At 44.2% G+C, this 12,567-nt stretch overlaps 1 protein-coding gene across 5 annotated transcripts in view; it reads right to left on the reverse strand.

Annotated features, from left to right (window-relative positions):
* The window catches only part of LY9 (lymphocyte antigen 9), a 29,662-nt gene that overhangs the window by 3,084 nt on the left and 14,011 nt on the right, over window positions 1–12,567 (reverse strand). Inside the window, exons 3-9 of one of the 5 annotated variants that reach the window (XM_077760106.1) lie at window positions 8,524–8,799; window positions 7,721–8,026; window positions 6,108–6,377; window positions 4,772–4,876; window positions 3,758–3,811; window positions 1,009–1,271; window positions 572–643 (exon numbers count right to left, since the gene is read on the reverse strand). In XM_077760106.1, coding sequence (XP_077616232.1) covers window positions 572–643; window positions 1,009–1,271; window positions 3,758–3,811; window positions 4,772–4,876; window positions 6,108–6,377; window positions 7,721–8,026; window positions 8,524–8,799 — 1,346 coding nt within the window. Of the gene's footprint in view, window positions 1–571; window positions 1,272–3,757; window positions 3,812–4,681; window positions 4,877–6,107; window positions 6,378–7,720; window positions 8,027–8,523; window positions 8,800–12,567 lie in introns of those variants that run through there. The other 4 variants (XM_077760109.1, XM_077760105.1, XM_077760107.1 and 1 more) reach the window with 4 other exon arrangements.

The following is a 12,567-nucleotide window of genomic DNA, read 5'->3' on the forward strand; positions in this document are numbered from 1 at the left end:
TCGGCTCAGGTCATGATCTCAAGGTTCGTGGGTTCGAGTCCCACGTCGGGCTCTGTGCTGACAACTAGCTCAGAGCCTGGAACCTGCTTCAGATTCTGTGCCTCCCTCTCTCTGACCCTCCCCTGCTCACACTGTCTCTCTCTGACTCTCAAAAATAAATAAAAAACATAAAAACATTAAAAACAACAACAACGACAACTTGTGAAGCATTTAGCACAATTCCTGGTCCAAAGTAAGCAATAAAGATTAGCTGTAGAAAAAGCTAAAAAAAAAAAAAAGATTTAGAAATATATATAGATCATACAATATTTATGTTTATAACATCTCATTCTAGTCAGTGTTAAGAATAATCAGTATAAAATATTATTAATTCAATTAGAAATATTCAGCCTTTGGCCAAACGGATGTAAACCAGCAATATTTGTGTAAGCATCTCTGCTGATCATGCAGTGTGTCAGGGGGATGGGTAGTGGGTAGACTTAAGCTCCTTTGCCATGGAAATCTAGGACTTTCAGTTAAAATATAATTTCTTATTTTAGGAGCCTCGGGATACAGAGAAAACTGTTCTCACCTTCTGATGTGTCTGTATACAGCTGTAGATTGTGGCTGAACTCTCTTTCTGCTGAGGAACTACGTTCTTTTCCTGTAACAGACCAACATCAGGCTATCCATACTCACCAGATGAGAGCTTTTCACCTTCAGCCCCTAAAGAGAGGGAACCCCCCAACAGGCTCAGATTTCACACAGAGGGTGGTGTCTGCCTTAGTGCAGTGGGGACAGTGCTTCTGGTTGCTTGACACCTCCCTTATTAATGGCCCAAGTTGGGAGCTGAGGATGAGCTCCTTCACTCCAAGGACCCCAATGTTTGGTAAACATGAGTAGAGCCACAATTGTCTGCTCATGTGCTGCTGGTCCTGGCTCCCAGTTTGGAGGGACTAAGTCATCCAGGATATTGGATGCTGTTAGAAGTGTAAGAGGAGGGAAGGTGGACTGATCCAAGGAGCTCACCTGCAAGTTGAGGAATACTTGCGCATACACCGTGTTGTCTTGGGCGGCAGGTTCAGGTGCATTCTTCAGCATGAGAAGATCATACTCTCTTTTATTCTCAGAAGCCAGGTCAGGTCCAGTGTCTTCCTGGTGTCTTCCAGCCTTGAGCATGTCTGTTGTCTCCTGGTCCTGCTCAGTTGTACCACTGCTGTCAGAGCTGCTGTCAGAATGGGGCCTTGGCCGTTGCTTGGCAGTCATAAGAAGAGTATCCATCTTCTCATACCCTTGGGAGAGCATGTTTCAAAGTATGTGGCCAGTGGTGAGTTTTGAACACATTGTGCAGTGTTGGTAAAAAGTATGCCAGCCGCCAACTGTCTCTTGTTTTGTGAAAGGATCCAAACTGCTCTGACTTCTACCCCATGTGAGGCCTAAAGAACTGGAGGAGGCGTTGTTCTCCAGTCTTCCCTTAGGGGGTTCCATTCCACCCTCCTTTCCTCCTTCCCTTCAAGCATTTACTCATTTTCATTTGGTAAACATTTATGGAGTGTGACACATGATGGACTTAACAACTCTCAGGGAGCAGAATTGGCCCCATTGGATGAACCATTCTAAGTGCCATGATGGGTACTGTGGGAAAACACAAAGGTCATTATGCCTGCTCTTCTTATTTTATTTTATTTTGTTTTCTTTTCTTTTCTTTTCTTTTTTTCTTGAGAGAGATTGAGAGAGAGAGAGACAGAGAGAATGCATGTGAGCATGTGAGTGAATGGGGGAGGGGCAGAGGGAGAGAGGGGAGAAAGAATCTTAAACAGACTCCATGCCCAGCAAGGAGCCCGATGTAGGGCTCTATCTCGCAACTGTCAGATCATGACCTGAGCTGAAATCAAGAATCAGATGCTTAACCAACTGAGCCACTCAGGCACCCGACTTGCCCTTCGAGTAGGAGGGATAGAAAGGAGAAGGGATGGCTGGTTAGGAAACTATTTCACTATTTTAGGGAAGAAGTGATAAGGAGTGAGAATGTCTGTTAATGAGGTCTGGTTAAATAAATTAAGGCACACCTGTAGGATGGAATAAATGGGAGCCAGTCTTAATATACATACGTTAATATAACGAGGATATTCTGTTAAATTAAAAAAGCAAGTTTCAGAAAAATTTATAGATTGCTCCCATATGTGTAATTACAAGAAGGGCACCTGAGGCACCTGGTGGCTCAGTTGGTTGACTGTCCGACTTTGGCTCAGGTCATGATCTTGCAGTCTGTGAGTTCAAGCCCCGCATAAGGCTCTGTGTGGACAGCTCAGAGCCTGGAACCTGCTTCAGATTCTGTATCTCCCTCTCTCTCTGCCCCTTCCCCACTCACGGTCAGTCTCTTCCTATCTCTCAAAAGTGAATAAATGTTAAAGAAAATAAAAGAAGGGCACCCCCCCACACACACATGCGTGCACAAATACATCTGACACCTGTAAATGCATTAAAAGTCCCTGAAAAGATTTAGAATACATCCTGACAATGGAGGCCTCAGAGAGATTGGGATTCGGAAGGAGATTTAATTGTACACCATGTGACTATATGACTTTTCAAAAAAAAAGTCTATTCAATAAAACGAAAAAATTGGTGACAGCATGAACCTAGGCAGTGACAGAAGATCTAGAGGAGACATTGGAGAGATGGTGGAGAGGTTAAAGAAGCAGACCTGGGAAGCGGAGGAAGCGTGCTGGGGACGGTGGAAGAGCAGGGGTAACAGTGCTGTCCCCAATACTCTCTAACTCCTCTTCCTGTGCCCTGGATGCCAAGGAATGAGGGCACAGGCTAGGGGAGACCAGGAGGTAGCTGGTGGGAAACTCCACACTTAGCTTCATTCCCATTTCTTGGCCCCTTTCTCTTGGTTACACTTTTCCTTCCGAAAAGCCTGCATTGTTGGATTACTTGAGCCGCTGGCCTCCCACCCAGTCCCTCCTCCTAGTCCATCTCCTTGGGGGATCTCCTCCATGAGAGGTTACATGGGTTTTTAAAAGCAGGATTTTTTTGAGTGGGTGGAGTTTGGGAATTCCTTAGAACTCCAGAACTTAGAGTTCAAGGTGGTAATTGAGAACATCAAGGATGGGAAAGAGGGTGGGAAGGTAAGATGCAGACATCTCAGCTTACCACCCCAACACCTGTCAGGACAGATCCACTTTTACACACTTCGTGCTGTTGGGGTGTTGCACAGTATTTTGTGTGAAGAAAGCATTCCTTAGCTTTTTCAGAAATTTGGAAACTACTGCCTCAGTGATGCTCTTGGGTAATAGGTGTTGAGACAGTGTCATGGGTTTAATTTTAATTAGGTTTTAGTTTTGCTTCTGCCCCAGGTTTGTCATTCTATCTGGTCTTTGTTTCTCCATTCTCAGAATGAGGAAAATAACTATTCTCATCAGAGGCCACAGTCAAGTGATGATGATCAATGTCTGAGGAACCAGAGGGCAGGCTGCCTCTCCTAGCTTCGGTTGCCATCTTTCTGAGGTCCATCCTCATTGCAGTTTCTGTACCCCAAAACATCTTCCTTCTCCAAACCACATTATTTCTCAGACTTTCACGGGTACATGATTCACCTTGTTAAGATGCAGACTAGAGCTCAGTATTCTGGGGTGGTTACCAAGGTTTGCATTTCTAACAAGCTCCTGGGTGATACTTATGTTGCTGGCTGGGACACCGCACAAAATAGATTTCTAGGCTTTGGAGCTTCCATCAGGCCCAGGGACCCCATAGCCTGTGTCATTGGTGATATTACCTGGTGCGTCCACTGGGCTTTCAGCATGTCTGGAGCTGGAGGCTGGGGCTGAGCCTGAGAAGCCAACACAGAGAAGATTTATCATTAGGGCTGCGAGGAGACAGGCATCTGATTTTGTGAGCATCAAAAGAGAGTGGGAGAGACTTCTGGGGACATAGCCAAGGAAAAGGCTTTAGGGAGAAGATGAACCCTGATGTGAGTAGGAACCCACGGGAAAGGGTGACCAGAGTCTAAGGTTATCTTCAACTGAGGAGAAGGCCCTGGAGCCTCCTGCCATCCCTCTGCCCCTGCTGTGGTAGCCACTCATCAGACTGGTTTGCCGGCCCGCAGCGATTATTCCAGGGAACCTATGTGTTCTGACCAATGTGCCTTTTCCGGTAACTATTCCATTTCCAAGGCAATAGAAGATTCTGAGGGAGCTGCCAATCATAAAGCTAATTCCCTTGGATGCAGTGATTGGCCCAAGCCATGACCACATGACCTGAGACCGGGCCAATCAGAGGTCTCTCAAATTGGAATTGGAGGAAAACCTCTTCTTTTCTTCCCGGTGGCATATCGACTAGTAGGTGTGCATCTGGAGATACCAGTTTCTGGTTGCGGTGCACCCCACCCCTACTCCTCAGCTGGGGGCAGTAGGAAAGAATTAAGTTGGCTCAAAGGGAAAAGTAGGGGTGAGAGATGGAGAGCTCTGGTCACTTTTGAGGCTCCGGTAACGTTTGTCGCTAAGGCCAGCTCCTTCCTTGCCTTTCCCACAGACTGATTATGTGAGTCTCAAAATAATAAATCACACCTCCTGCATCTTTCCTCTTTTTAAAGGTAGTTTGAATGGGGTTTCAATGATTTGTAACTAAATTTAGAGTCCCAACTAGTCCTCTTCCTCTCCACCACTCTGAGAAAAAAATGAGGTTTTGAGATAGAAGGAGCAGGAGGGGATCATGAGAGGGCACATAAGCCTCCAAACGTCCCAGGGATATGGTCTAGGCCTGGCAGATGCCGCTGATCTCAGAAACCCACGTGGTCTTTTTCGCTTCCAAATGCACCAGATGCAGTTCCCAAAGCATAGAAGAATGAGAATCACCAAGGAGAGGCCAATGTAGAGCTTCATGTTTCTCTCATGACCTTTGAAGAAGAAATAAATGGTATTAATATAAATAATGATAAGGAGATTGGAACAATCAGTGGACAAAGCATAAAGACCATCCTACCCGCCTCTTAAAACTTCATGCTATTGCAGAAAATATTCCTTTTCATTCATTCTATAACTATTAATTGAACAGATATTGTTCTGGGAAAGAAGTTATAGCAGTACGTAAGACAGACACTGTCCCTAGGTAGAGCCACTTGCCCAGTGTCACAGAGTTCATCCTGAACAGGATGCAGACTGCCTGATTCTAAAATACCCGTATGTCTCACACTACACTGCTCCTTTCTGTAAACGGTGTAAGGGCAATTCCAGGCTCAAGACAGAGTCAAAATTCCCACATAATTGGGGTCTAAATCCATCTACCAGCCTGACCTAGCTGTGTCACATTCTAAGCAAGCCTTCCTTTTCTCTACTGCCTTATAGAGCAGAACAAAGCACAGCACTGAGGGTTTCAATCATGCTTGAAGTCCCTTATCCTTTCAGAGTCTCAGTTTCTTTATGTAATGGAGAATAATAAGAATATTTGCCGCATAAGATTGTTGTGAAGCTGTGTTAAAATTCATGAGGACCTAGACTAGTGCCTGGCATCTAGTAAGAGCCATCAGGGCTTCCTTTCTTGCTTCTCCTCTCATGTATAATGGCCATAAGCCATGGTATGAGCCTTTGGAATGTGGCCAGTATGACTCAGGAGCTAAATTGCTTACTTTATTTATTTATTAAAAATTGAAATTGAAATATGGCTATTCAATTTCTTATTGAAAAACCCAATAAGTAGGTTTGGAGCAACTTGGATATGTAAATCTAGCTTTTCAACTCTAAGCTTTATGAAAGCTGAATACAGATTAAGTACTTCCCATGAAAATTTGGCATCTGAATTGAGATGTGCTGTTAACGTAAAAACGTACCAGATTTCAAAGATTTGGTACAGCATGAAATGTAAATTATCTCAAAGATAATTGTATATTGGGAACATATTGAAATGGTGATATTTTGGATATATTGGGTTAAACAAAATATATTGCTGACGTTAATTTTACTTGTTTCTTTTTGCTTTATCTAATGTGGCTCTTAGAAAATGTAAAGTACATGTGTGGTTCCCATTGTATTTCTATTGGAATGTGCTACTCTAAAGTACTCTCGCCCACACTCCTTCACTGCATTTCATAAAGAACCACTCAGAATGCAGACTGTTGGATCCAAGACAACCTGGGCAGATGTCACCAGAAAGAAATGATTGGGAGCTGTTGCTGACAGGGTTCCTGGTGGTACATGTGAAGTTGGGATGATTTTCGTCACTTGTCCAAGAGATATTGAGATGAGGTCCCACTTGGGACATGATGGTTCCTTTCTGTAGGAAGGTCCATGTGTATGTGACATTGTGTCCACTGTCCTCCACTGAACATGTCAGGCTGACCCTGCAGACGCCATCCTCAGTGAGTCCAAGGCTCCCGGTAACTTTTGGCTTCTTCAGCCTCCCTGTTTGAGGAGACAGATCTAATGTAGTCAGGCCTGCCCTCTGGGCAGTCACCACATCTTTACTCATTCAGAATACACTCATGAAGTTGTGTGTTGGCACTGCATTAGGGCTGAGAAAGTGCTTCCAAGAGTTAAGACATTTTGGAGTGCACGTGGCCTTTCCCTTAGTGGCTATGAAATCTCAGACATATCACTTCAACTCTTGGGTCTTTGATGCTTAGATGTTAAAGGAGTTAATGAAAAGCAGGAAAACAAAGATACCACATCATTCTATACAGTACCCTGTGAAGGACAAGCAAACCCCTCCACACAAGTAAGCACAACATTCCATGTATTCTGAAGACTCTTCAAGGCTTATGTTTTGAGGCACGATCATCTAAGTTTTTTTACTCAGGAAATAAAGTATAGAGAGGTGAATGCAGCACTGACACAGAATTAGTGCTCAATAAATGTTAGCAATTTTAACAGAAATGTAAGGGGCGCCTGGGTGGCTCAGTCGGTTAAGCGTCCGACTTCGGCTCAGGTCATGATCTCGTGGTTTGTGGGTTTGAGCTCCGCATTGGGCTCTGTGCTGACAGCTCAGAGCCTGGAGCCTGCTTCGGATTTTGTGTCTCCCTGTCTCTCTGCCCCTCCCCCACTCATGCTCTGTTTCTCTTTGTCTCAATAATAAATAAAGACATTTTAAAAATCAAAAAAATAAAAATAACTTAACAGAAATGTAAGATGAGCATCAGTAGTTCCCAACTTATTGTTATGTTTACTTAATCGTCTTGCTTTAAAAAATTATATTTGAGTCACAGCTGTTATAGATGTGGACTAGCTGACTTCTAGGAATACTTTAGCAGGACCATGGACAGTGACTTTTTTCACAGATACTTAGACATCAACAAACCCAGGCAGGAGATGTGATGACACTCAGGAGAGCAAAGCAGCCTTCGTGGAGGTCAGAGGGTCTTTGGACACTAAAGGCTTTCTCCTCAGTCTTCTCTGATTCCACTCCAGACAGCTGTTCCCTTATTCAAAAATGATAATATCCTATAAAAAGAGTTCCCAGTACACCTGATAAGTAATGCAGGAAGACAGGGGCAAGTATTGGAAGACGGATGGTGGAAACCTAACTGGAAGCCTAGAAGGCAGGCATTGGCAGATGGATTTGGCCAGTTTCTGGTTAAAATTTTTAACTCCTGTGAGTCGGATGGTGTGGACTCAATAGCTGTCCCAGTGACCTGAGGCATTTTGGCAGGAGGAGAGACTTGAGGGATGCAGGTGGCAGGGAAAGCAGCAAAGAGGAGAAACCTTTCAGGGAAGGTATCTAATGATTAGCGCTCTGCTCAGAAACTCACGGTAGATGAACAGGGTGACACGCTTTGTGCTGATGACTCTGGAGGCCTTTGAGCACACATAGGCATAGTAGTGGCCAGCATCCTCCATCTTTAGCTGTTCAATCTTCAGGGAGTAGTCCTGGCTAGAGTTCTTGTCAGGATCCTTGAACCTCACTCCCAATTCTTTGGTGATAATAGATGTGTTAAACATCCAGACTACATTCTTCACGTAGTGACTGGCCGGGAGTGTTAGGGGGAGGGTGACTGACTCCCCGAGGATCCCCACCACTGTCTTCGCCATTGATCCTCCTCTGGAGGCTCCTGGAGCTGTGGTCAGAGATGAGACATTGTGGCTTCAGTCACTGGCTCTATTAACCCTCAGCCTGCCTGAAGGATATTGAAGTCCCATATGCTCTCCTGCTCACACCCCTTTTCTCTTACTCTCATGAGGCATCCCTGGAACACTTGTCACAGACAGATATGCACCTGTCTCTGCCTTTTGCATATCTAGTCCTCTCATGCCTTCCCTGTTCTTCTGAGGAGACCCCAGGGGATACTACCACCCAAGCAAAGAGAAAACTGGATGTCTTCATCCAAACTCTCTTCTCTTCCCTTGTTCTACCCTTAAAGTTTCAGTTCCCTGATAGTTCCTACATGCCCTGTCAGTTTCTCTCAGGCCCCCAGATGGTAGAGAACAAGGCGTCTTGAAACCTGCCTTCTTGTTTTCCCACTTCACATGTGTCCTGGCACAACCCTGGGGGTTTAGACTCCACAGCTATTCAGACTTTCTGGAATCCCCTGGAGGGCCTACGAGGAGCCTGTACCTGTACAAAACTGCCGGACACTGACAGGGCTGGAGGTGCTCTGGCTGACTGGGTTCCTGGCTGTGCAGGTGTAGAGCAGGTCTGGGTCACATGGTGTCCAGTAGATGGTGATAGTGGAGTTCCCATGGGATTCAGAAGCTTGGGCATTCTTCGAGGTCCAGCTGTACAGAACACTTGTCCCTGCCCTCTTCACAGAGCAAGTCAAGGTAACGTTACACGAGGCACTATCAGACATGTCCACGGACTTGATGATGACTTGAGGCACCTGCACCTGCTCTGTATGGACAACAGCAATGAGAGTATTCACATTCCTTCTGCAGTAGGAGGACTGAGAGAAGAAGGTACTGATGATAGAAGAGCTAGGCACAGAAGGAAGAAGATAGCACACTTTAGGGGATGTTTTCTGGCTGGACTGAGTGCCTCTTTCCTACATTTCTATAAATCCTCTACAGGTGTTATTTCCATGACTCAGCATGACTCCCTATCAGCATATGAACTACTTGAGGATAGGGACAATGCCTGTGCCTGGATATCTAACACCTGCTTGGTGCATGGAAGTCACTCTTGAATGTTTGGTGAACAAATGGATAAATGAGTCAGTCCCAAATACTGTGGAGCAGGGAGCTCTGCCACTAGATTTTTGAGTTGCTTTTGTCTTTTGCTCTGAATTTATGACGTATTGTGCTTCCAGAACTTCTTCCTAGTCCTTTCCTTCCCTATTGTTCTATTTCCCCTATCCACTCTGTGTACTTGTGTGTGTTTACATTTGCTTTTTTGGGGAATTAGTAATACATAAAATTGAAGAGATACAAAAAAGAGTACATAATTTAAAAAGCAAGCTATTGTGTCCCCAGCCACCTATTTCATCTCTCCAGAAATTACTGTTATGCATTTCTTATTGATCTTTCTAGAAATATTCTGGGTGTAGACACATACATGATAGCATACTGTATATACTGTTCTGAACCCTTTAAAAAATGTAACAACATTTTGGATTCTGGGGAAGATGGCAGAGTAGGAGGACCCTGAGCTCGCCTTGTCCCATGGATACAACTAGGTAGCACCCGCACATAATCCAGAAAACGACCTGGAGACTAGCAGAACAAACTCTCCACAGCTAAATGTATAGAAGAGGTCACATCAAAGAGGGTAGGAAGAGTGGTGATGCAGTTTGGAGCTAAATGGACCCATAGGACTGTCCAAGGGAGGGGAGGTGAGAGAGGGGACAGAAACAGACTCTCGCACAGGGAAAATGAGTCCTCATAACATTTAGTTTTGAAAAACAGTGAGGTCTCAGGCAGAGAAGGACAAATATCATATGTTTGCACTTACAGGAGGATTAGGAGGAACTTGACGGAGGAACAAGGGGGAGAAGAAGGGCGGAAATGGTGGGGGAAAGGGAGAGAAGCAAACCATGAGAGACTCTTGAATGCTGACAAAAACTGAGGACTGATGGATGTGGGGGGAGGGGGGATGGGCATGGAGGAGGACACTTGTGGGGATGAGCACTGAGTGTTATGTGGAAACTAATTTGACAATAAACTATTAAAAAAAAAAAAGAGGCAGTGCTACAAACAACCTTACAGATACAGCATAGAAGCCACAGTTTGAAAACCCCCTGTAATATATGGGAAGGAGATTTGTTTACTAATTGCAGTGTGTGCTGTAGGGGTAAAGATTGTTGAGAGACTTCTCCAGGAACAAGGAAGCTGGTGGACGTCATATCCCTCTTCTTCCCCCCAGCCTAGACACATGGACACCTGTGGGAACCAGTGTAGTGCCAACACTTAATACCTAACTTGCTAGCAGCATACTCCACCCCCACAATCTCCCATAGATATGCCCCCTCCAGTTATACCTCTGTTTTAGGTCCCCTCCCACAGCAGACCTGCACAAATCTTGCTAACACTAGACATCCTGTCCTCCACACTAATTTCCCCACCACCTTACTGCTTCTGCAGCCAAAAGATGCAAACCTTGATAATGCTGCCAAGCCTGCCCCTGCTTTCTCTTGTGGTCCTGCCCTCTCCAATGTGCTCTTGGATGGAGCCCATCCAAAGTGATGCTACAAACCTGGCAATGTGCAAGCAGTGCCAGCAGGGGCCAGCAATGGGCTGGGGACAGACATCTGGTCTGACTGCAGGCCCTGCCCACCAATGAAAGCTTTTCAGGAAACAAAACAGGAAAAGCACCCTGCAGTTCAATGCTACTGCACCTCTGGTAAATGCTTGGTCTGACTCAACTCAAGTCCAGGCATCCCCAGATTGGCCCACTAACAACACAAGGACCAAACCCTGCCCACAACAGGCAAGGACAGCCACTGCAGATGAATGGACTGAAGGTAAAAGTGGCTTAGCCACAATAGCAGGGCATACATAGCACACATAGGAGATACCTCTAAAGCTCTAAGTTCTGGTGGACAAGGGACACTGCACTGCAGGGCATTCCAGGGCCTCTTCTTCATAAAGCCACTACTTAAAAATTTTTCCAAATGTTTATTTATATTTTAGAGTGAGTGAGAGAGAGAGAGAGAGAGAGAGAGAGAGAGAAAGCACAAGCAGGGGAGGGGCAGGGAGAGAGGGAGACAGAATCTGAAGCAGTCTCCAGGCTCTGAGCTTTCAGCACAGAGCCTGACATGGGGCTTGAACTCATGAACTGTGAGATCATGACCTGAGCCAAAGTTGGATGTTTAACTGACTGAGCCACCCAGGCACCCCAATCCATTACTTTGAAGAACAGAAGATGCAACTGACTTTCCTACCACATATAAACAGACACAGAGAATTAGATAAAATGAGGAGACAGAAGACTATGTTTTAAATGAGAGAACAGGACAAAATCATGGCAACAGATATAAAAGAAATGGAGATAAATAGTATGCCTGATAAAGGATGTAGAGTAATGGTCATAAAGATACTTGCTGGACTTGAGAAGATTAGAGGACCTCAGTGAAGTAAGTGGAGGACCTTTCTTTAAAAAAGAGATAGAAAACATAAAAAGAACCGTGCAGAGAAGAACTCAACAACTGAAATTGAAACTACACAGATGGAATAAAAATACCAGAGGAAGCAGAAGAACAAATCAGTGACACGGAGGATAGAGTAATGGAAAACAATCAAGCTGAACAGGAAAGAGGGGAAAGAAATGAAAATAGACCTAGGGAACTCAGCAACACCTTCAAGTGTAATAACATTAGCATTATAGAGATCCCAGAAGGAGAAAAGAGTTTGAGGAAATAAAAGTGAAAACTTACTGAATCTGATTTCTAAAACAGAAATCGAGATCCAGGAAACACAGAGAGCCCACAAAAACCAGCCCAAGGAGGTCCACACCAAAACACATAGTAATTAAAATGGCAAAAAGTAGTGATAAAGAGGGAATTTTAAAAACACCAAGAGAAAAGAAAACAGTTACATACAAGGGAGAATCCCATAAAGCTATGAGCTAATTTTTCAGCGAAACTTTGCAGACCAAAAGGGAGTGGCATGATATTTTCAAAGTGCTGAAAGGAAAAAACCTGCAACCGAGAATGCTGTATCAGGCAAAGCTGTTATTCAGAATAAAAGGAGACACAGTTTCCCAGACAAAAGTTAAGGGAATCCATGACTACTAAACCGGTCCTATAAGAAATGTTATAGGGAACTCTTTGAATGGAAAGGAAAGATGGTAAGTAGGAGTAAGAAAAGTAGGAAGCACAAAAGCAGTAAAAATAAATTTATCTATAGAAATCAGTCAAAAGGTTAACAAAATAAAAAGATGTAAAGTATGGCACCATATACCTAAAATGTGGGAGGGAGAGGAATAAAGAACGCATTCCAATTTAAGTGACCATTAAATTAACATAGACTGCTATATGAAAAAGATGTTATATACAAACCTAATTAATGGTAACCACAAATCAAAAATCAGTGATCAATATGCAAAACAAATAAAACAAAACAGAAAGGAAACCAAGTGTATCACTAAGAAAGGAAACAAGTCACAAGAGAAGAGAGCCAGAAAAGAAATAGAACTACAAAAGAACCATAAAGCAGGCAACAAAAT

The sequence above is a fragment of the Crocuta crocuta genome, unplaced genomic scaffold (genome assembly GCF_008692635.1).
Source record: "Crocuta crocuta isolate KB4526 unplaced genomic scaffold, BGI_CrCroc_1.0 scaffold133, whole genome shotgun sequence".
Classification (NCBI taxonomy): Eukaryota; Metazoa; Chordata; class Mammalia; order Carnivora; family Hyaenidae; genus Crocuta; species Crocuta crocuta.